This window comes from Hemitrygon akajei, chromosome 10 (assembly GCF_048418815.1).
Source record: "Hemitrygon akajei chromosome 10, sHemAka1.3, whole genome shotgun sequence".
In the NCBI taxonomy this organism is placed as follows: domain Eukaryota; kingdom Metazoa; phylum Chordata; class Chondrichthyes; order Myliobatiformes; family Dasyatidae; genus Hemitrygon; species Hemitrygon akajei.
The window spans coordinates 176,199,161-176,220,493 of record NC_133133.1 but is presented as its reverse complement, the minus strand read 5'-3'; the positions used below and the strand labels follow the sequence as shown (position 1 = coordinate 176,220,493).

Below are 21,333 nucleotides of genomic sequence, written 5' to 3'. Positions count from 1 at the left end.
CCACTGAGGTCAGGCTAACTGGTCTATAATTTCCTTTCTGCTGCCTTCCTCCTTTCTTAAAGAGTGGAGTGATATTTGCAATTTTCCAGACCTTTGGCACCATGCCATAATCACAATGATATCTGAAAGATAATTAATAATACCTCCACAATCTCTACCGCTACCTCTTTTAGAATCCTTGGGTGCAGTTCATCTGGTCTGGGTGACTTATGTACTTTAGGTCTTTCAGCGTTCTCTGAGGATAGTGGTATTGACACGACATCCAGAGCCGCATTAAATAGGCATCAGCTGCCTTTGGGAGACTTCGGCGTAGAGTCTTTCAGAACAGGAGCCTTCGTCCCTCCATAAAGGTCACTGTATACCAAGCTGTCTGTGTCACCACCCTCCTTTATAGCTGTGAAGCTTGGGTAACCTACAGCCGTCACATCAAGTCCTTGGAGCGCTTCCACATAAGCTGCCTTCAGCGCATCCTGGGAGTTACTTGGCGTGAGCGGGTGCCTCACACTGAAATACTTGTAAAGACCAACTGCAGAAATATTGAGGCCATGATCACCCAGCATCAGCTGCAGTGGCTGGGGCACATGATAAGGATGCCCCCATGTCGGCTACCCCGCAGAGTGTTAAACGGCCAGCTACATCATGGTCGACACTCAGCTGGAGGGCCGAAGAAGCGCTATAAGGATCGGATGAAGAATGCTTTAAGGAAGCGCAAGATCAGACCCGAGGACCTGGAGGATGTTGCTGCTGACTGTAACACTTGGCGACAGCTGTGTAGGGATGGGGTTCGTATTTTGGAGATGGAAAGAACAACTAGAAGACAGCCAGGAGAACTGCAGCATTGGTTGCCATCACTACCACCACTACCACATATACATGCCCCACCTGCAATAGAACTTGTGGGCCCAGGATACGTCTGTATAGTCAAAGATCTCACCGTTAGAGTGGATGTTGTCATCGGATTCCGATGGACAACCAAAGGTCTTTCAGCTTTTTGATCACCTTCTCCCTTGTAATAGTAACTGCAGTCACTTCTCTTCCCCCACACCCTTCAACATCTGGCACACTGCTTGTGTCTTCCACAGAGAAGACAGATAAAAAATACTTTAGTTGAAAAATACTCAAATACCACCAATTCACCACTCTCTGGCTAAAGAGACTCTCATCTTCATTCTAAAAAGACATCTCGTTATTCTAAGGCTGTGTCCTCTGATCTTTGTGGAAATGTCCTCTCCACATCCAGTCTATCGAGGCTTTTCAACATTCAATACATTTCAATGAGGTCATCCCTCATTCTTCTGAATTCCAGTGAGTACAGCCCCTCAAATACTTCTTCATATGACAAACCTTTCAATCCTGGAATAATTTTCGTGAATCTCCTTTGAACTCTTTCCAATGTCAATATATCCTTTCTAAGACAAGGGGCCCAAAACTGCTCACAATACAAGTGAGGCCTTACCAGTGCTTTATAAATTCTCAAGATTATGTGTTCTTAAATTGAAATACTTTGTTGGGTTTGCTCTCTCCATGCGGACAAGTAGATCGAGGGCTAGTGAACCCTCTGGAGTTTAAGGTTCAAAGCAAATTACCACTGTACATAAATGTCACCATATACCATAAGATTCATTTTCTTGCAGGCATTCATAGTAAATACAAAGATACACCACAGAATGAAAACTGTACACAAAACAGACAAAAAACAAACTGTGCAAATACAGAAAGATAAAACAAAATATTAATAATAAGTAAACAGATCCACATGGTAGGATTATTCAGAAAGTCAGAAGGCATAGGATCCAAGGAAGTTTGGCCAGGTGGATTCAGAATTGGCTTGTCTGCAGAAAGCAGAGGGTCATGGTGGAGGGAGTACATTTGGATTGGAGGGTTGTGATGAGTGGTGTCCCACAAGGACCTCTACTTTTCTTAATTTTTATTAACGACCTGGGTGTAGGGGTAGAAGGGTGGGTTGGCAAGTTTGCAGATGACACAAAGGTTGGTGGTGTTGTGGATAGTGTAGAGGATTGTCAAAGATTGCAGAGAGACATTGATAGGATGCAGAAGTGGGCTGAGAAGTGGCAGATGGAGTTCAACCCGGAGAAGTGTGAGGTGGTACACTTTGGAAGGACAAACTCCAAGGTAGAGTACAAAGTAAATGGCAGGATACTTGGTAGTGTAGAGGAGCAGAGGGATCTGGGGGTACATGTCCACAGGTCCCTGAAAGTTGCCTCACAGGTAGATAGGGTAGTTAAGAAAGCTTATGGGATGTTAGCTTTCATAAGTCGAGGGATAGAATTTAAGAGTCGCAAGGTAATGATGCAGCTCTATAAAACTCTAGTTAGGCCACACTTGGAGTACTGTGTCCAGTTCTGGTTGCCTCAGTATAGGAAGGATGTGGAAGCATTGGAAGGGGTACAGTGGTGATTTACCAGGATGCTGCCTGGTTTAGAGAGTATGGATTATGATCAAAGATTAAGGGAGCTAGGGCTTTACTCTTTGGAGAGGAGGAGGATGAGAGGAGACATGATAGAGGTGTACAAGATATTAAGAAGAATAGATAGAGTAGACAGCCAGCGCCTCTTCCCCAGGGCACCACTGCTCAATACAAGAGGACATGGCTTTAAGGTAAGGGGTGGGAAGTTCAAGGGGGATACTAGAAGGTTTTTTTACTCAGAGAATGGTTGGTGCGTGAAATGCACTGCCTGAGTCAGTGGTGGAGGCAGATACACTAGTGAAATTTAAGAGACTACTAGACAGGTATATGAAGGAATTTAAGGTGGGGAGTTAAATGGGAGGCAGGGTTTAAGGGTCGGTACAACATAGTGGGCCGAAGGCTTGCACTGTGCTGTACTAATCTATGTTCTGATAGATATTGAGAATATGAGATAGAGTCCTTGAACTTGAATTCATTAGTTGTGGGAACAGTTCAGTGTTGGGGTGAGTGACATTGAGAAGTTATCCCCTCTGATTCAGGAGTCTGATAGTCAAGTGGTAATAAATGTCCCTGAACTTGGTTGTGTGAGTTCCAAGGCTCCAGTGCCTTCTTCCTGATGGCAGCAGCAAGGAGAGAGCATGGCCTGGATGGTGGGGGTCCTTGATAATGTATGTTGCTTTTCTACGTGCTCTGTGTAGATGTGCTCAGTGGTTGGGAGGGCTTTACCTGTGATGAACTGTGCCATATCCACTACTTTTTGTAAGATTTTCCATTCAAGGGCACTGGTGTTTCCATACCAGGCCATGATGCAACCAGTTAATATACTCTGCATCGCACATCTACAGAAGTTCATCAGACTTTTAGGTGTCATGCTGAATCTCCACAAACTTCTAAGTGCTTTCTTTCTAATGGATGTGGAAGCCAGCACTACAGCTTTTATGAAGCAGGTAGGCAAGGGCAGCTTGGAACCTGAAAACCAGTACTCTATTTGGATGTGCTCAATGGTAGGGAGGGCATTACCCTGTTAACCATGGTTTGCTGGGCCTCGGGTTCTTGTCCTCATCCAAGGTCTGGAAATCTAGGCCCAGCAGCCGATGCCCTAAGTCTGAATCTCTGCAAGCCCACTGGGGAAGTTGGAGGGCCCAGTGTCTGTGGGTTCAAGATGTTGGAGGACTGTGTACGTGTGCAGGTGGGAGGAAGGAATGGGACTTGTTTTGCTGCTGTTGTGCTCTGTCTTGTTCTACCAAGCATGGTGAGTATGCTATATTGGCACCAGGATGTGTGGCAACACTTGCAGGCTGCCCCCTACACATCCTTGGTTATTTTGGTTGTTAACACAAGCAACACAGGTCACTATGTTTCGATGTTTATGTGATAAATAAATCTGAATCTTGAATCTATGCAGAACTATTCTTTTAAGAAACTTGATTATCTATTTGCAGCCAATGTAAAGAATTATGGTTGCAAATGTATTTGAAATGATCTAAATTACACTTTTAATGGTAGCATTACGGCTTGTATTTAAAGCCAAGATTTTGCTTACCACAGTCATGTAGTGAAGCATTCGACCATCTACTCTTCCCTCATCAAACTGGGTTTTGTACTGGGGTAATCCAATATCGTCCAGCCACCCTGAAACAGATAAATTATCATTACTCACCAGACATTCAGCAAGTTAGGCAGCATCTATGGAGAGGAATAAACAGTCATCATTTTGTGCCAAGACCCTTCAGGACTGGTAACTATTTATGCACATTTTATTCCATATCTGTACTTCTAATTTTATATCTTATATAAATCTTTATTCTGTGATTGTTCAATGAGGCTGTTGCATGTCGCAACCTGACTTATACACCACAGCAAATTCCTAACATATGTAAATGTATCTGGTGAATAAAGTTGATCCCTGATAGGAAGGGGGCAGAAGCCAGATCAGAAGGTGGGGTTGTAAGGGAAGATGCAAAGAGGGAGGGGGTAGAAGTTACCTCATGCCACCTGATTAGAGGCTACCCAGACGGAATGTGAAGTGTTGTTCCTCCCTCCAACCTGAGTTTGACCTCATATCAGCAGTAGAGGTGGCTATAAACAGGTTTGTCAGAATAGAAATGGGAGGTTGAGTCGAAATGGGGGAACACCAGGAGATCTTGCCTTTTGTGGTGGACAGAGCAAAGGTGCTCGATGAAGCGGTCTCCCAATCTGCACTGGGTCACACGAGGAGCACTGGATACAGTAGATGGCCCCAACAGACTTGCAGGCGAAATGTTGCCTCACTTGGAAGGACTGCTTAGGATCCTGAATGGTGGTGAAGGACATGAATGGACAGGTGCAGCCAGGAGAGATAGAGGAATAGTAGACAAGGAAGTCACGAAAGCGGCAATCCCTACAGAAAGTGGAGGGAGGTGGCAAGGGAAAGATGTGCTTTGAGGCAAGTGCTGGAGACTCTTTTCCTTGGGCGAAAACGGCCGATACTAGGGGACATGATTTTAAGGTGAATGGAGGAAAGTATATTGGGTGTGGGTGGGGGTTGGGGGAGGGGAATGTCAGAAGCTTTTTTTTAAAAAAAGGGTGGTGAGTACATGGAACGTCCTGCCAGAGATGACAGTAGAAGCATATACATTAGAGGCATTTAAAAACCCATTAGATAGGCAGATGGATGATAGAAAAATGGAGAGTTATTTGGGAAGTAAGAGATTGATCTTGGTGTAGGTCAAAAGGTCAGCACAAAAGCATGGGCCCAAGAGCTTGTACAGAATCAGGCTTATTATCACCGGCACGTGAAATTTGTTAACTTAGCAGCACGTCAACATAATACATAATACAGAAGAAAAAAAAGACTAAAATAATGATAAATAAGTAAATCAATTACAGTATAAGCATATTGAACAAATTAAAAATCGTGCAAAAAAACAGTAATACTATATATTTAAAAAAAAAGTGAGGTAGTGTCCAAGGGCTCAGTGCTCACCCAGGAATCGGATGGCAGAGGGGAAGAAGCTGTTCCTGAATTGCTGAGTGTTTATTTTCAGGCCTTTGTACCTGCTACCTGATGGTAACAGTGAGAAAAGGGCATGCCCTGGGTGCTGGAGGTCCTTAACAATGGACGCTGACTTTCTGAGATACTGCTCTATGAAGATGTCCTGGGCACCCTGTAGGCCAGCACTCAAGATAGAGCTGACTAAATCTACAACCCCCTGGAGCTTCTTTTGGTCCTGTACAGTGTTGTAAAGTTCAATGTTCTATAAAGCAGTTTATAGTTCATTCACTTAGTCATAGACAAGAGATTTTACAGACATTGGAAATTTTGAATGACAAACACAGAATGCTGGAAGAAGTCAGCAAGTCAGGTAGCATCAGTGCAGGGGAGTAATGTCAATGTTCCGGGTCTGATGAAGGGCCTCAGCCTGAAATGTCAACTGTTACTCCCCTCTATAGATGCTGCCTGACCTGCTGTGTTCCTCTAGCATTTTGCACATTTCATTCATACACCAAGTACTTTGAAAGGAAACAACGTTGTCATTAATAGGGATTTCTTACTGCCCTCCTCACTCTCTCACATTCCAATCGATTCCCATGGTTTGAAATGCTTTGAGACAGAGAGTCAGTTAAACAGTTTCTCTTTGATATTAGTTCTGCCAGTGACCACTCCCCGCCCACGCTGACCCACGAACAACAGGATATGTCCCAGTGTAATAAATAAATGTCAGTCAGGATTGTTGAGCTGTTAGTTTCTACGTGCAAAAAGGGTGAGAAAGATCATCATACTCACTTGTGACCCAATTGTAATCCAGTTTCCCCTTGTTATCTTCTTCTTCAGAGCCAAATGCCTGCAGAGCTAGCTGCAGCTTCTTTCTGTGCAGAGGGTGCTTGATGCCAAGTTCCTGTGCAAAGAAACTGGTTAAAGAATGTACTGATTCTTCAAAAATGTGTTATCTTTTGCCAACTCTTTATTGTAACAGGCAGAGAATTAGTACAGCCTACAGTAACATAGCCTAGAGTACTGCTTGGGAAGTAGAGCCTGTGGATACCAATTCTTCTCAGGACAAAGTAAAGGGTCTGTAGAAACAAAGAACAAGCAATTGAACTAGGTGCAGCCCCTTAGTTGTAGACTAGAAATGAAGAGCAATTATCTAGCCAACAATGAGGCTGCTGACACAATCTCTGCCTTATCACTGCCATAAGCTGTCAGTGGGGGACCACTTTATTGAGCAAATCAACATAGGGAGTTTGACAATAAGACCATAAGACAGAGGAGCAGAATTTGGTCCATCACATCTGCTCTGCCATTTCATCATGACTGATCCAACTTTCCTCTCAGCCCCAATCTCTTGCCTTATCCCCTGTATCCCTTCATACGCTGACCAATCAAGAATATATAAATATTTGCCTTACATATACAGAAAGTCTTGGTCTCCACAGCTGCCAGTAGCAGAGAATTTCACAGATTCACCATTGTCTGGCTAAAGAAATTCCTCCACAACTCTGTTTTAAAAAAGACATTCATCTATTCTGAGGCCTCTGGTCTTGACTCTCCCACATAGGAAACATCCTCTTCACATCCACTCCATCGTGGCCTTTCACCATTTGATAGGTTTCAATGAGGTCACCCCTAATCTTTCTGAATTCTTGAGAATACAGGCCCAGAGCCATCAAACACTGTTCATATGACAAGCCATTCAAACCTGGAATCATTTTTGTGAACCTCCTTTGAATCTTCTCCAGTTTCAGGACATCCTTTCTAAGATAAGGGGCCCAAATCTGGCCAGAAAACTCCAAGTCAGGCCTCCCCAGACCTTTATAAAGTTCTAACATTACATCCATACTTTTATATTCCAGTCCTCTTGAAATGAATGCTAACATTGCATTTGCCTTCCTCACCACAGACTCAACCTGCAAATTAACCTTTAAGGATTTCTGCACAAGGACTCTCAAGTACCCTTTGCATCTCAGTTTTTTTGTATTTTCTCTCAATTTAGAAAATAGTCAACCTTTTCATTTCTATACACTCCCAACACTGTATTCCACCTGCCATTTCTTTGCCCATTCTCCTAATCTGTCCAAGTCCTTCTGTAACCTCTCTACTTCCTCAAAACCACCTACCCTCCACCTATCTTCATATCGTCTGCAAACTTTGCAACAAAGCCATTAATTCCATCATACAAATTGACATACAACGTAAAAAGAATCAGTCCTAACAGACACTTGTGCAACACCACTAGACAGAAAAAGGCTCTCTTTACTTCCACTCTTTGCTTCCTGCCAATCAGCCATTGCTTTATCCATGCTAGAATCTTTCCTGAGATACCATGGGCTCATAGCTTGTTAAACAGCCTCATATCGGGCACCTTGTCAAAGGCCTTGTGAAAATCCAAGTATACATCAACTGATTCTTTGTCTGTCTTGCATTTTATTTCTTCCGAAAAATTCCAACAGATTTGACAGGCAAGAGTTTCCCTTGAGAAAACCATACTGAATACAGCCCATTTTATTATGCGCCTCCAACTACCCAGAGAGCTCATCCTTAATATTCAACTACAACATCTTCCAAACCACTATGGTCAGACTAACTGGCCTACAGTTTCCTTTTCTCTGCCTTCTTGAAGAGTGAAGTGACATTTGCAATTTTCCAGTCTCCCGGAACCATTCCAGAACCTAGTGATTCTTGAAAGATCATTACTAATGCCTCCAACAATCTCTTTAGCCATCTCTTTCAGAACTCTGGGGTACATACCATCACATCCAGGTGACTTATCTACCTTCAGACCTTTCAGTTTCCCAAGAACCTTCTTTCTAGTAATGGTAACTTCACACACCTCATGCCTCTGACACCTGGAGTTTCCACCATACTGCTAGTGTCTTCCACAGTGAAGGCTGATGCAAAATATTTACTCAGTTCATCCGCCATTTCCTTGGCCCCCATTACTATCTCTCCAGCATAATTTTCCAGTGGTCTGATATCCACTCTTGCCTTTCTTTTACACTTTATTTACCTTAAGAAATTTTTGGTATCTTCTTTAATATTATTGGCTAGCTTACTTTTGTATTCCATCTTTATCTTCTTAATGATGTTTTAGTTATCTTCTGTTAGTTTTTAAAAGCTTCCCAATCCTCTAACTTTCCACTATTTTTTCTCTATTCTATGCCCCCTCTTTGGCTTTTATGTTGGCTTTGACTTCTCTTGTTAGCCACGGTTGTCTCATCTTTCCTTTTGAATACTTCTTCCTCTTTGGGATGAATATATCCTGTATCTTCCAACTGGCTTCCAGAAATTCTAGACATTGCTGATTTGCAGCCATCCCTGCCAGTGTTCTTTTCCAATTAAATCTGGCAAACTCTTCTCTCGTGCCTCTGTAATTCCCTTGAATTTTGTTATTCTGATAATGACTTCAGCCTCTTCTCAAATTTCAGAGTGAATTTAATATTATGATCACTTGCCCCCAAGTGTTCTTTTATCTTAAGCTCTCTAATCTATTCAGGTTCACTGCACAACGCCCAATCCAAAATAGCTGATCCTCTGGTGCGCTCAACCATGAGCTGCTCTACAAAGCCATCTCATAGGCACTCTAGAAATTGCTCCTCCTAGAATCTAGCACCAACCTGATTTTCCCAATCTACCTGCATATTGATATCCCCCATGATTATTGAAACATTGCCCTTTCGACATGCATTTTTTATCTCCTGTTATAATTTGTAGGCCACATCCTTATTACTGTTTGGGGGTCTGTATCAACTCCCATCAGGGTCTTTTTACCTTTGCAGTTCCTCAGCTCTGTCCACAATGATTCAACACCTTCTGACTGTATGTCACCTCTTTCTAATGATTTGATTTCATGTTTCTTAACCAACAGAGCAACACCACTCTCTGCCATCCTGCCTGTCCTTTTGATACAATGTGTATCCTTGGACATTAACTTCTTAGCTATAATCTTTCAGCCATGATTCAGTGTTGCCGACAATATACCTGCCAATTTGTTGCATCGTGCTCAACCTTTTGAGTTTGTATGTTCTCCCCATGAAACCAGGGGGTATCCTAAGTACAACAGTCAGATCAGCTCACACTGCAAAAAAAATGACTTGCTTCATAGAATCCAACAATAGGGAAAAATGTCCTTTGACCCATCTGGTCCGTGCAAACCAAAATTCATGCCTAAGCTAGTCCCAGTCGCCCATGATTGGTCCATACCTTCTAAACCATTTCTAGATACCTGCTCAAATGCATTTTAAATGTTGATAACGTACTGGCCACTCACAGCTATGGCAGCTCATTCCCCAACCCTGAGAAAGTGACTGTACATTCACCCTATCTATGCCCCTTACAATTTTATACACTGCAAACTCCATCCAGTTCTTGTTGCAGAATCACCTACACTACCATTGCTTCTGATGTTTCTCAAATATCTATCCTTCTCTACGCCATTTCTTAACTATATACTGTTTGTTGGTGATATTACCTATAAATACTATATTGATGACACTCAACTCCATCCCTTTGGTCTCCATGAACTACATAGTTAAAGATTCATCACCATCGACAGCAATTTCCTCCAAATGTTGGTAAAAGCCAAATCCACCATCTTTCGCCACATCCCCCAACTACCAAATGCAAACTTTTCCCTGAAACCAAAACCCTCAATGTTAAAGCCTAAACCATGATGAACATCAGACCACATATCCATCTCATCAGTATGACCAAACATTTCTACCTCTAACATTTTCCTCTGACCCTTGCCTCAGTTCACTACAGATAAAAGCCCTCATCCTTGACAAAGGGTTAATGTATGAGGAGTCTTTGATGGCTCTGGGCCTGTAACTCATTGGAGTTTTGGAAGAATAAAGGTAGGGGTATCTCATTGAAACCTATTGAATATTGAAAGGCCTAGATAGTGGATGTGGAGAGGATGTTTCCTATAGTGGGGGAGACTAGGACCAGAGGGCACAGCCTCAAAATAGAGAGACGTTTCTTTAGAACGAGGAGGAATTTCTTTAGTCAGAGCATAGTGAATCTGTGGAATTCATTGCCACTGACAGCTGTGGAGGCCAAATCATTGGGTATACTTAAAGTGGTAGTTAATAGTTTCCCGATTAGTTAGGATGCCAAAGGTTACTGGAGCAGGCAAGAGAATGGAGTTGAGAGGGATAATAAATCAGCCATGATGGAATGGCAAAACAAATTTGATGGGCTGAATGGCCTAATTCTGCTCCATTGTTTTATGATCATATTATTAGTTCTAGCTTCAACTTTACTAACACTGACCTGGTTGCCTTCGCTATTCTAATTACTTTAAACCTCAGATCACCCAGAACTCTGCTCTATCTCTCAATCCCCAAAAAGTGAACTTGACTAGAAAAATAACATAGGAATTGGATGAGTAGAGGGAACAAAGTGCAATCAGTTCCTCCATTATATCAGCTGACCAATCACCCTCATTTCAGACTCTCCACTTGCTTAGGAAGTCTCAGCCCCTAGGGACAGGCTGTGTCAAACTTCTTTGACTTATTTGCAGTTGTCCTTTCAGCCATCAAGACCCTGCACACTAACATTTTAAAAGTTCAAAGTAAATTAAAGTACATATACATCATCATATACACCCCTAAGTGGAATTCTTCTATGTGCATTCAACGTTAAGTACAAAGAAACAAAAAAAAAACCTGAAAATGAGATGAACAGTCCTTCAAAAGTGAGTCCAGTGTCGGTCAATGGCCTCCTTTTGTGCCACGATGAGGCCACCCTCAGGGTGGAGGAGTAACAATTTTTATTCTGTCTAGGTAGCCTCCAACCTGATGGCATGAATATTGATTGTTGCTTCTGGCTAAAACATTTTCCCTCCCATTCTCTCATCTTCTATTCCCCACTCTGGCCTCTTAACCTCCTCTCACCTGCCTATCACCCCCCCATGGGTCCAATCCTCCTTCCCTTTCTCCTATGGTTCACACTCCTCTCCTATCAGTTTCCTTCCTCTCCAGCCCTTTACCATTCCCACCCACGTGGCTTTTCCTATCACCTTCCCTTATCTTTTTAATCTGGCATCATCCCCCTTCCTTTCCAGTCCTGAAGAAGGGTCTCAGCCTGAAATGTCAAACTGTTTGTCATCTCCATGGATGCTGTCTGACCTGCCAAATTCCTCCAAAATTTTGAGTGCTGTCAAAGGTTATTTTGCTATACCTTCCCAACTCTGCAATATTAGCCATCTCTGTATTGGGTCAATTTTGTGTCAAACTGCACACTGTGAGATTCTCTTACATTGGACACTATAATAATGCAAGAAGCTTACCTTCTCCAGGTCTTGCTGAGATGCGTGCAGTAAGGTCTGGCCTGAGGTGATCCAGGATCCAGAAGCTCCCACATACATTCCTAGTCCTTGGTCATCCAGCCAGTTGCACACCTGGTCTTTGCTCCACTTTGCAAATGGAGCATCCAGATCACTGCAGACAAAGTGATTGCACTTTCAGATTAATGACCAAGTAGTTTAAAAGGCAACATTCTGATTAAGTCACCCAACACATTACGTACACCACTTTCTGCGAAGCATATAGAAAATGTTTATTAACAGGACGAGGAGACTGACTATCAGCAGATACTCCCAAGAGGTGGTGGAGAACAAATTCTTGACCTGCCAGGTTATCAAACCATAAGATGTAGAATCAGAATTAGAGCACTCGGCCCATCAACTCTGCTCTGCCATTCCATCATGGCTGATTTATTATCCCTCTCAGCCCCTTCTCACCATAACCTTTGACACCCTAAACAAGAGCCTATCAACCACCATATTAAATATACCCAATGACTTGGCCTCCACATATGTCTTTGACAATGAATTCCTCATATTTACTACCCTCTGGCTAAAGAAATTCTTCTTCTTCTTTGTCATAAAGGGACATTCCTCTATTCTGAAGTTGGACTGTCAAGTGCTTGACTCCTCAATTGTAGAAAACATCCTTTCCACATCCACTCTATCTCAGCCTTTCAATATTCTATAGGTTTTAATGGGATTCCCCACAACTCCCCCACCACCCCACCATCTCATTCTTCTAAACTCCAGTTAGTACAGGCCCAAGGTAACATGTCTGAATGACTGGAGTCCTCACTCACCTGAATAATGAACAAATGCTTTGAGAGGCTGGTCAAGGACTATGTCTGCAGCATGCTACCACCCACAATGGACCATCTACAATTTGCCAACTGACACAACCGATCAACAGATGACACAATAACCACAGCTCTACACACCATCCTTACACAGCTGGAGAAGCATGCTTATGTAAGAATGCTGTTATTGGACTACAGTTCAGCATTCAACACTATAATTCCCTCCAAGCTTGACAAGAAGTTCAGATGCCTCGGCTTTCACCCTGCCTTGTGTAACTGGATTCTAGACTTCCTGTCAGATCGCTGGCAGGCGGTAAGAGTGGATTCCCTCACCACTGTCCCTCTGACCCTCAATACAGCTGCCCCTCAGGGCTGTGTACTAAGTCACCTCCTTTATTCCCTGTACATCCATGACTGTGTCACCACCCACAGTTCTAATCTGCTAATTAAATTTGCTGATGACACTACACTGACTGGCCTAATCTCAAATAATAGTGAGGCAGCCAACAGAGAAGCCATCACCCTGACACAGTGATGTCAAGAAAACAACATCGCAAAAACTAAGGAGCTGGTTGTGGACTACAGGAGGAATGGAGATAAGCTACCCCTATTGACATCAATGGATCTGGGGTTGAGAGGGTGAACAGCTTTAAGTTCATCAGCATATACATCACCGAGGAGCTCACATGGTCTGTTTGCACCGGCTGTGCAGTGAAACAAAGCACACAGCGCCTCTTTTACCTCAGGCAGCTGAAGTTTGGCGTAAGTCTCCAAATCCTAAGGACTTTCTATAGGGGCACAATTGAGAGCGTCCTGACTGGCTGCATCACTGCCTGGTATAGGAACTGTACTTCCCTCAATCACAGGACTCTGCAGAGAGTGGTGCGGACAGCCCAGCATTTCTGTAGATGTGAAGTTCCCACTATTCAGGACATTTACAAAGACAGGTGTGTAAAAAGGGCCCTAAGGATCATTAGGGATCTGAGTCACCCCAGCCACCAAACTGTTCCAGCTGTTACCATCTGGAAAATGGTACCACAGCATAAAAGCCAGGACCAACAGGCTCTGGAACAGCTTCTTCCACCAGGCCATCAAACTGCTTAATTCATCCTGATGCAACTGTATTTCCATGTTATATTTTCTATCCTATTGTACATACTACTTATTATAAATGACTGCACATTGCACATTTAGACGGGAGACAAAACGTAAAAATATTTACTCCTCATGTAGATGAGGGATGCAATAAAGTCAATTCAATGCAATTCCCAGAGCCACCAAGTGCTCCTCACATGTTAACCTTTTCCTTCCTGGAATCATTCTTCTGAAACTCCTCTGAACCCTCTCTAATGCGAACACATTTTTTTCTTAAACAAGGGGCCTAAAACTGCTCACAATACCTCATGCAGTCTGACCAATCCTTATAAAGCCTTAATGGGCAATGGTAGTCTCACAGCACTATTAGGGAGGGAATTCTAAGGTTTAGATCCAGTAATGAAGGGACTGTGATGCAGTTCAAGGACGCTGTGAGGTGGAAACAATTCCACAAGAGACAGATACCCAAGTACCCGCTGCCCTCAATCTTCTTGACAGCAGATCAGACTGCAAAGTGGCCAGTAGATGTATGAAAGGCTATGGAACAACCCAAGAGCCCTCTGATCCTCCACACTGCCAAGAGTCTTACCATTAATACTATATTGTCATCGTATTTGACCTACTAAAATGAACCACCTCACACTTATCTGGGATGAACTCCATCTGCCACTTCTCAGCCCAGTTTTGCAACCTATCAATGTCCCACTGTAACTTCTGACAGCCCCCCACACTATCCACAACACCCCCAATCTTTCTGTCATCAGCAAATTTACTAACCCATCCTTCCACTTCCTCATCCAGGTCATTTATACAAATCACGAAGAGAAGGGGTCCCAGAACAGATTCCTGAAGCACACCACTTGTCACTGACCTCCATGCAGAATATGACCCGTCTACAACTACTCCTTGCTTTCTGTGGGCAAGTCAATTCTGGATCCACAAAGCAATGTCCCCTTGGATCCCATTCCTCCTTACTTTCTCAATAAGCCTTGCATGGGGTACCTTATCAAATGCCTTGCTGAAATCCATATACACTACATCTGCTGCTCTAACTTCATCAATGTGTTTGGTTACATCCTCAAAGAATTCAGTCAGGCTTGTAAGGCATGACCTATCCTTGACAAAGCCATGCTGACTATTCCTAATCATATTATACCTCTCCAAATGTTCATAAATCCTGCCTCTCAGGATCTTACCAACCACTGAAATAAGACTCACTGGTCTATAATTTCCTGGGCTGTCTCTATTCCCTTTCTTGAATAAGGGAACAGCATCTGCAATCCTCCAATCCTCCAGTACCTCCCCCATCCCTATTGGTGATGCAAAGATCATTGCCAGAGGCTCAGCAATCTCCTCCCTCGCCTCCCAGTGTAGCCTGGGATGCATCTTGTCCAGTCCCACTGAATTATCCAACTTGATGCTTTCCAAAAGCTCCAGCACATCCTCTTTCTTAATGTCTATATGCTCAAGCTTTTCAATCCACTGTAAGTCATCCCTAAAATTGCCAAGATCCTTTTCCGTAGTGAATACTTCACATTCAAGTGAAGTATTCATTAAGTGCCTCAGCTATCTCCTACGGTTCCATACACACTTTTCCACTGTCACTGTCCTATTCTCTCATGTCTTATCCTCTTGTTCTTCACATACTTGGGGTTTTCTTTAATCCTGCTTGCCAAAGCCTTCTCATGGCACCTTCTGGCTCTCTTAATTTCATTCTTAAACTCCTTCCTCCTATCCTTATAATCTTCCAGATCTCTATCTTTACCTAGTTTTTTTGAACCCTTTGTAAGCTTTTCTTTCCTTTTTGACTAGATTTTCAACAGCCTTTGTACACCATGGTTCCTGTACCCTTTCCCTGCTTCATTGGAACGTACCCATGCAGAATGCCACGCAAATATCCCTGAACATTGGCCACATTTCTGCCATATATTTCCCTGAGAACATCTGTTCCCAATTTATGCTTCCAAATTCCTGCCCGACAGCTTCATATTTCCCCTTACTCCAATTAGATAGATAGATGATAGATAGATACTTTATTCATCCCCATGGGGAAATTCAACTTTTTTTCCAATGTCCCATACACTTGTTGTAGCAAAAACTCATTACATACAATACTTAACTCAGTAATAATATGATATGCATCTAAATCTTTCCCTAACTAGCCTGTTCCTATCCCTCCCTCTCCAATGCTATGGTAAAGGAGATAGAATTATGATCACTATCTCTAAAATGCTCTCCTTCTGAAGAGACCCAATACCTAACCAAGTTCATTTTCCAATACTAGATCAAGAACAACCTCTCCTCTTGTAGGCTTATCCACATATTCTGTCAGGAAACCTTCCTGAACACACCTAACAAACTCCACCCCATTTAAAACCCTTGCTCTAGGGAGATGCAATATTTGGGAAATTAAAATCTCCCACCACGACAACCCTGTTATTATTTCACCTTTCCAGAATCTGTCTCCCTATCTGCTCCTCAATGTCCCTGTTACTATTGGGTGGTCTATAAAAACACCTGTTCTGCCGCTTTTCCCAAACACAGAGCTTAGACTCTTATTAAAGCAGTGAACAAATGTAGAGTATCCTGTCCTAATACAGCTTCCTCGTTTAGCACTGCGTATGAAAATGGAAACAGGCCATTATTTCTCTGATTTCCAACTATATTAGAACTAGAAGTCAAAGGTGAAAGTTGAAATGTTTAAGGGGAACATGAGGGGGAACCTTCTTAACTCAGAGGATGGTGCTAGTGTGGAAAGACCTGCTAGAAGAGGTGGTGATGCATGTTTAATCAAAATATTTACAAGAGGCTTGGACAGCTACATGGATGGTTCAGGGATGGAGGGCTATGGTTCAGGTGCAGGTCAAAAGGACTAGGCACAATAATAGTTCTGCATGGACTAGATGGGCTAAAGGGCCTGTTTCTGTGCTCTATGACTACTGACTGGTCCATCTTCCCTCTACCATTGCCTACACTCCATTATTGGTTACTGTGATTGCTTTCTCAAAGCCTCTTGCCAGAGTCTCCCCACACCCACAAGCACCCCCAACTCACAACTCTGCATTACTGCTTTTTCTCAGACTGAATTCTGGAATGAGAATGAGCTGAAGGCACGTTACTCATCTCACAGGAACACTGCTGCTGACATTTTAAGTTCAATGTTTCCAATCCTGGAGAGATGTGAGAGGCCTCCGTTGGTTGTGGTCAACCATGGATATAATGTCTTAGCTGACTACGTATACACAAGCCAGGGCTGCCCAACATGGAAAGCAAGCTGTTGCCCATGCAGCAGGCTCCCCCTCTCCACTCAGCTGATGAATCCAAAGCAACAGCAGAGGCAGAGACCAGTAGTGTTACAGGAGTTGCCAGTCAGCGTTGAACGTATTGTAGGACTGCCTTAGGGACTCCCACTCTGGATTTTCCCCTCAGGGTTTACTCCCAAAGCCTTCTCTATGAGTAGGTGTAGCCGCAAGGCAGCAGAGGTTTGTGATCAGAGTTTTCCTTCTCTGAGATGAGTTGCCAAGCACGGCTGACGAGCCGCATCTGCTCGAAGCGACTGGTTTTAAGCTCCAGTTGCCTGACTTGGTCCCTTCTCGTGTCAGTAGAAACGGTTCCACTGTGTTTAGTTCTACACCACTGACTGATTATTTACACATGGATAATATGTTCACTTTCCAGTTTCTTCCCAATTTCACACTGCTTCCATTTCAGAGCTGTTAATTACACTCAGTCATTACTCTGTCGTCATGTTCCCCATTTTCCCCTTGTAATGCTCAGGATTTCTGCTCTTTGAAAAGGTGTCTCACCCTCAGTATCCTGCCTTCTGCTCCCCCATGGCAGAATGGAGTGCATGCATGCCCCCTGATCCCCCATGGCAGAATGGAGTGCATGCATGCCCCCTGATCCCTCAGGGCAGAGTGGAGTGTTGGGTTCAAGTTACAGCCTCACCCAGGCACAAAATCCAAGTTCAGAAGCTGATGCATCGAGTAGGTCCAGGAGAAATTGGGGCCTTGAAAGGATTACAGTTCAGCTTACACATCTTCCATACTAACCAGCTGCTGTTTGAGTGCATCACTGGCATGCCCTGAAGTGAAAGAAACTCGGATCTTGGACTAGAATGGCAATAGAAATGATCAAGCCAGCAGAGTGACAAGGTGGTGATGGAGAAGGTTACAGAGTCACTGAACACTAAAACACAGAAACAGACCCCTCAGCTCATCTAGTCCGTGCTGAACTATTTATCTGCCTAGTCCTATCGAGCTGCACCTGAACCATGCTCTTCCCATCCACGTACTTATTCCAATTTCTCTAAAACTCTGAAATCGAACCCACATCCACCCCTTCACTGGCAGCTCACTCTACACTCTCACTACCCTCTGAGTGAAGTTCCCCCTCATGTTCACCTTAAACATTACCTTTCACCCTTAACACCCAACCTCTAGTTCTCATCTCATCCAACCTCAGTGGAAAAAGTCTGCTTGCATTTACAATATCTATACCGCTCATAATTTTGTATACGTCTATCAAATCTCCTCTTAATCTTCTTAGCTCCAGGAAATGAAATCCCAACCTATTCAGCCTTTCCATATAACTCAGGTCCTCAGTCCTGGCAACATCCTGTAAATCTTCTCTGCACTCTTTCAATCTTACTGTTACTGTGTCTGGAAGCCTTTGAGCCTGTTGGGTAATGGGAGGCAATTCAACACGAGGAGCAGTGGAGATACCAAAAACAGGAGGATTAATCACAATATTCCTTCAAATCACAGTGGCCATTCAAGTATGGGTATTATAGGACCATAAGTAATAGGAGCAGAATTAGGCCACTCAGCCCATCATTCCATCCTGGCTGATTTATTATTCTCCCCTCAATTCCATTCTCCTGCATTCTTCTCATAACCTCTGATGCACTGACCAATCAAGAACCTATCAATCTTTAAGTATCCTCAATGACTTGGGCTCCAGTTTCACCACCTTCTGGCTAAAGAAATGCAGGATTTTTCCAATGATCCAGTCCCATCTGGCCTTGCTTGGCCCACAGCTCTCCAAAGCCCTCCTGTCCATGTATCATCTACTGGCTTTTAAATGTTGCTAAAATACCCACCTCAACGACTATTTTTGTCAAATACACCCCCCCGTGTATGAAGCAGTTGCCTCTGACATCCTTTTAGATCTCTCACCTCGGATCTTAAACCTCTGTTCCCTTACTTTTTGCACCTGCATTCAGGAAAATGATGGCCTACGTCCCTCTTAATCTTGTATATCTCAGTGCCAGTTATTTTCTCCCTCAAATATTTATGGAATTATTTTAGCCCATTTCTACTGACCAATGAATCTCTTTTAATGAAGACAGGTGAACAGATAATCAATAATTGTCATGACTACCAGAGAAGATCTGGCTCAAATGTAATGGCAAATCTACAACACAACAGCAGTGAATGGTAGGCAGTGATGTAAACGAAATCCCAATGTTTTCGTTTTGACTTAGGAGTGACACAATAACCTAGCAGTTACCACAGCGCTGTGACCTGGGTTCAATTCCACCACTGCCTGTAAGGAGTTTGAATGTTCTCTGCATGACCATCTGGGTTTTGTCCAAGTGCTTCAATTTCTTCCCACACTTCAAAGACACAAGAGTTGGAAAGTTAATTGGTCACATGGGTGTCATTGGGTGGCATGAGTTTGTTGTGCTGGAAAAGCCTGTTACCATGCTGTATCTCTAAATAAATGACTTCAATAGGTCTGTACGTTTTAGTGTGCTGTAGATCCCGGGACCAGCCAAGCTTCGGACCGGAGGTACTTCTGGTTCCACCTCTTTTGAATTCTCCTTCACCCATGTCTTCAGGGTTGAATGTGGTTGACTGACTTCGTTTAAGCCTGAGTATAAAAACATAAAAGAGACCATTCACAAGATGAACCTGAACTCTCAAAGGTCCTACTGTCCTGGGCAGTGAAGTAACAATTGTATCACCACTCCTTCATTACAAATGATACAGGGTGAAAGCAAAGGAGGTTGTTACCTGCCTGTTGTTTTCATGCTGGATTAGAGAGACCAATCAAAACCCAATTGTTCTTCCAGGTCAATTACTTGAACATAATATTCCAATTCTGATTGGCTCATTATAGGAAGGATATGGAAGCTTTACAGAGGGTGCAGAGGAGATTTACCAGGATGCTGCCTGGATTAGAGAACACGTCTTGTGAGGATAGGTTCAATGAGCTAGGTCTTCGCTTTGGAGCGAAGGAGGATGAAAGGTGACTTGATAGAGGTGTATAAGATGATCAGAAGCATAGCCAGAGACTTTTTCTAGAAATGGCTAATACGAGGAGCATATTTTTGTGACTGGAGGGGTGGAGGGGAATGGATGCCAGTGCAGTTTATTTGCATTTAAAAAAAAACGTTGAGTGGTAGGTGTATGGAAGCTAAGTGGCACTTCGCTTTTTCCCGATCCCACTCCTACCACTGATGCCAAGAAGCATGGTAGTTTAGCTGTTAGCATTATGCTTTGGAATGGCAACAATTGGGGTTCAATTCCCACTGATGCTCTATAAGGAGTTTTCATGTTGTGCCCTTGACTGTGTGGGTTTGCTCTGGTTTCCTCCCACATTTAAAGATGTTTGGGTTAGTGTTAGTAAGTTGTGGGCATTAAGTTGGTGCTGGAAGCACGACAAAGCTTATGGCTGTCTCTTGCACCTCTTCTGACTGTGTTGGTCATTGGCACAAACACATTTCACTGAATGCTTTGATGTACATATGACAAATAAAGCTAACCTTTTACTTCGATCATTGGCTTTTATTTTCAGAATCTCAGCATTTAGTGTTTGTGAGGTTGTAGTTGTAGTAGTTGTGTATTTTACTGCCTCTCCCCTCTGTACTCTCATTCATCTCCTTCCATTTCAATTGCCCGCAGACGTAACCATGGCAATTAACAACCTTTCACAGGCAGTACTAACAGTCTCTGCTGGTGTCCACCTCTCTATTCCCTACACTTCTCCATTACTCTGCACCTTAAAACACATTCAAATACTAAATTTTCCTCATTTCCACATCTACTTGAAACATCTCTCTGTAGATAATTCTTGATGATTTTCACTGTTCACTAGTAATTTAACACCCAATTGCATTTTATAACACATTATATACAGAGTGTCATATTGTGACAGGGTGCTTAAATAACAAACATCCAACTAACACACACAAAATGCTGGCGGAACGCAGCAGGCCAGGCAGCATCTATAGGAAGAAGTGTAGTCGACGTTTCGGGCTGAGACCCTTCGTCAGGACCTGCTGCATTCTACCAGCATTTTGTGTGTGTTGCTTGAACTTCCAGCATCTTCAGATTTCCTCATGTTTGCGTTTTTAAACATCCAATTAGATGCTCACAGTGGACCAGTTTTGAAAAGAGAAGCTATCAGTGCAGAATTCACTACACAAATCCTCTCAACTCTTGTATAATTAGGATAAATTAGTATGAAAGGAGCTTGCTTGATAAATTATGAAAATAAACAGCCTCAAAAATCTATTCCAATTCAAAATAACTCCAAAAGCTATTCACACGATCTTTTAGAATACAAGACAATAACATGTAGGAGCAGAATTAGGCTATTTGACCCATCGAGTCTTAGAACATAGAAATCTACAGTACGTCCTTCGGCCCACAATGTTGTGCCGACCATGTAATCTACTCTAGAGACTGCCTATAATTTCCCTAGTGCATAGCTTTCTATT

The 21,333-nt window shown here is 43.1% G+C and overlaps 1 protein-coding gene across 7 annotated transcripts in view; it reads right to left on the bottom strand.

Moving 5' to 3' along the window:
• Positions 1–21,333, bottom strand: part of ppfibp1b (PPFIA binding protein 1b) — a 246,275-nt gene that overhangs the window by 28,545 nt on the left and 196,397 nt on the right. For all 7 annotated transcript variants that reach the window (XM_073059796.1, XM_073059800.1, XM_073059797.1 and 4 more), the window contains 4 exons: positions 19,353–19,481; positions 11,698–11,848; positions 6,195–6,306; positions 3,972–4,060 (listed from right to left, as the gene is read on the bottom strand). In XM_073059796.1, coding sequence (XP_072915897.1) covers positions 3,972–4,060; positions 6,195–6,306; positions 11,698–11,848; positions 19,353–19,481 — 481 coding nt within the window. The remainder of the gene's footprint in view (positions 1–3,971; positions 4,061–6,194; positions 6,307–11,697; positions 11,849–19,352; positions 19,482–21,333) is intronic.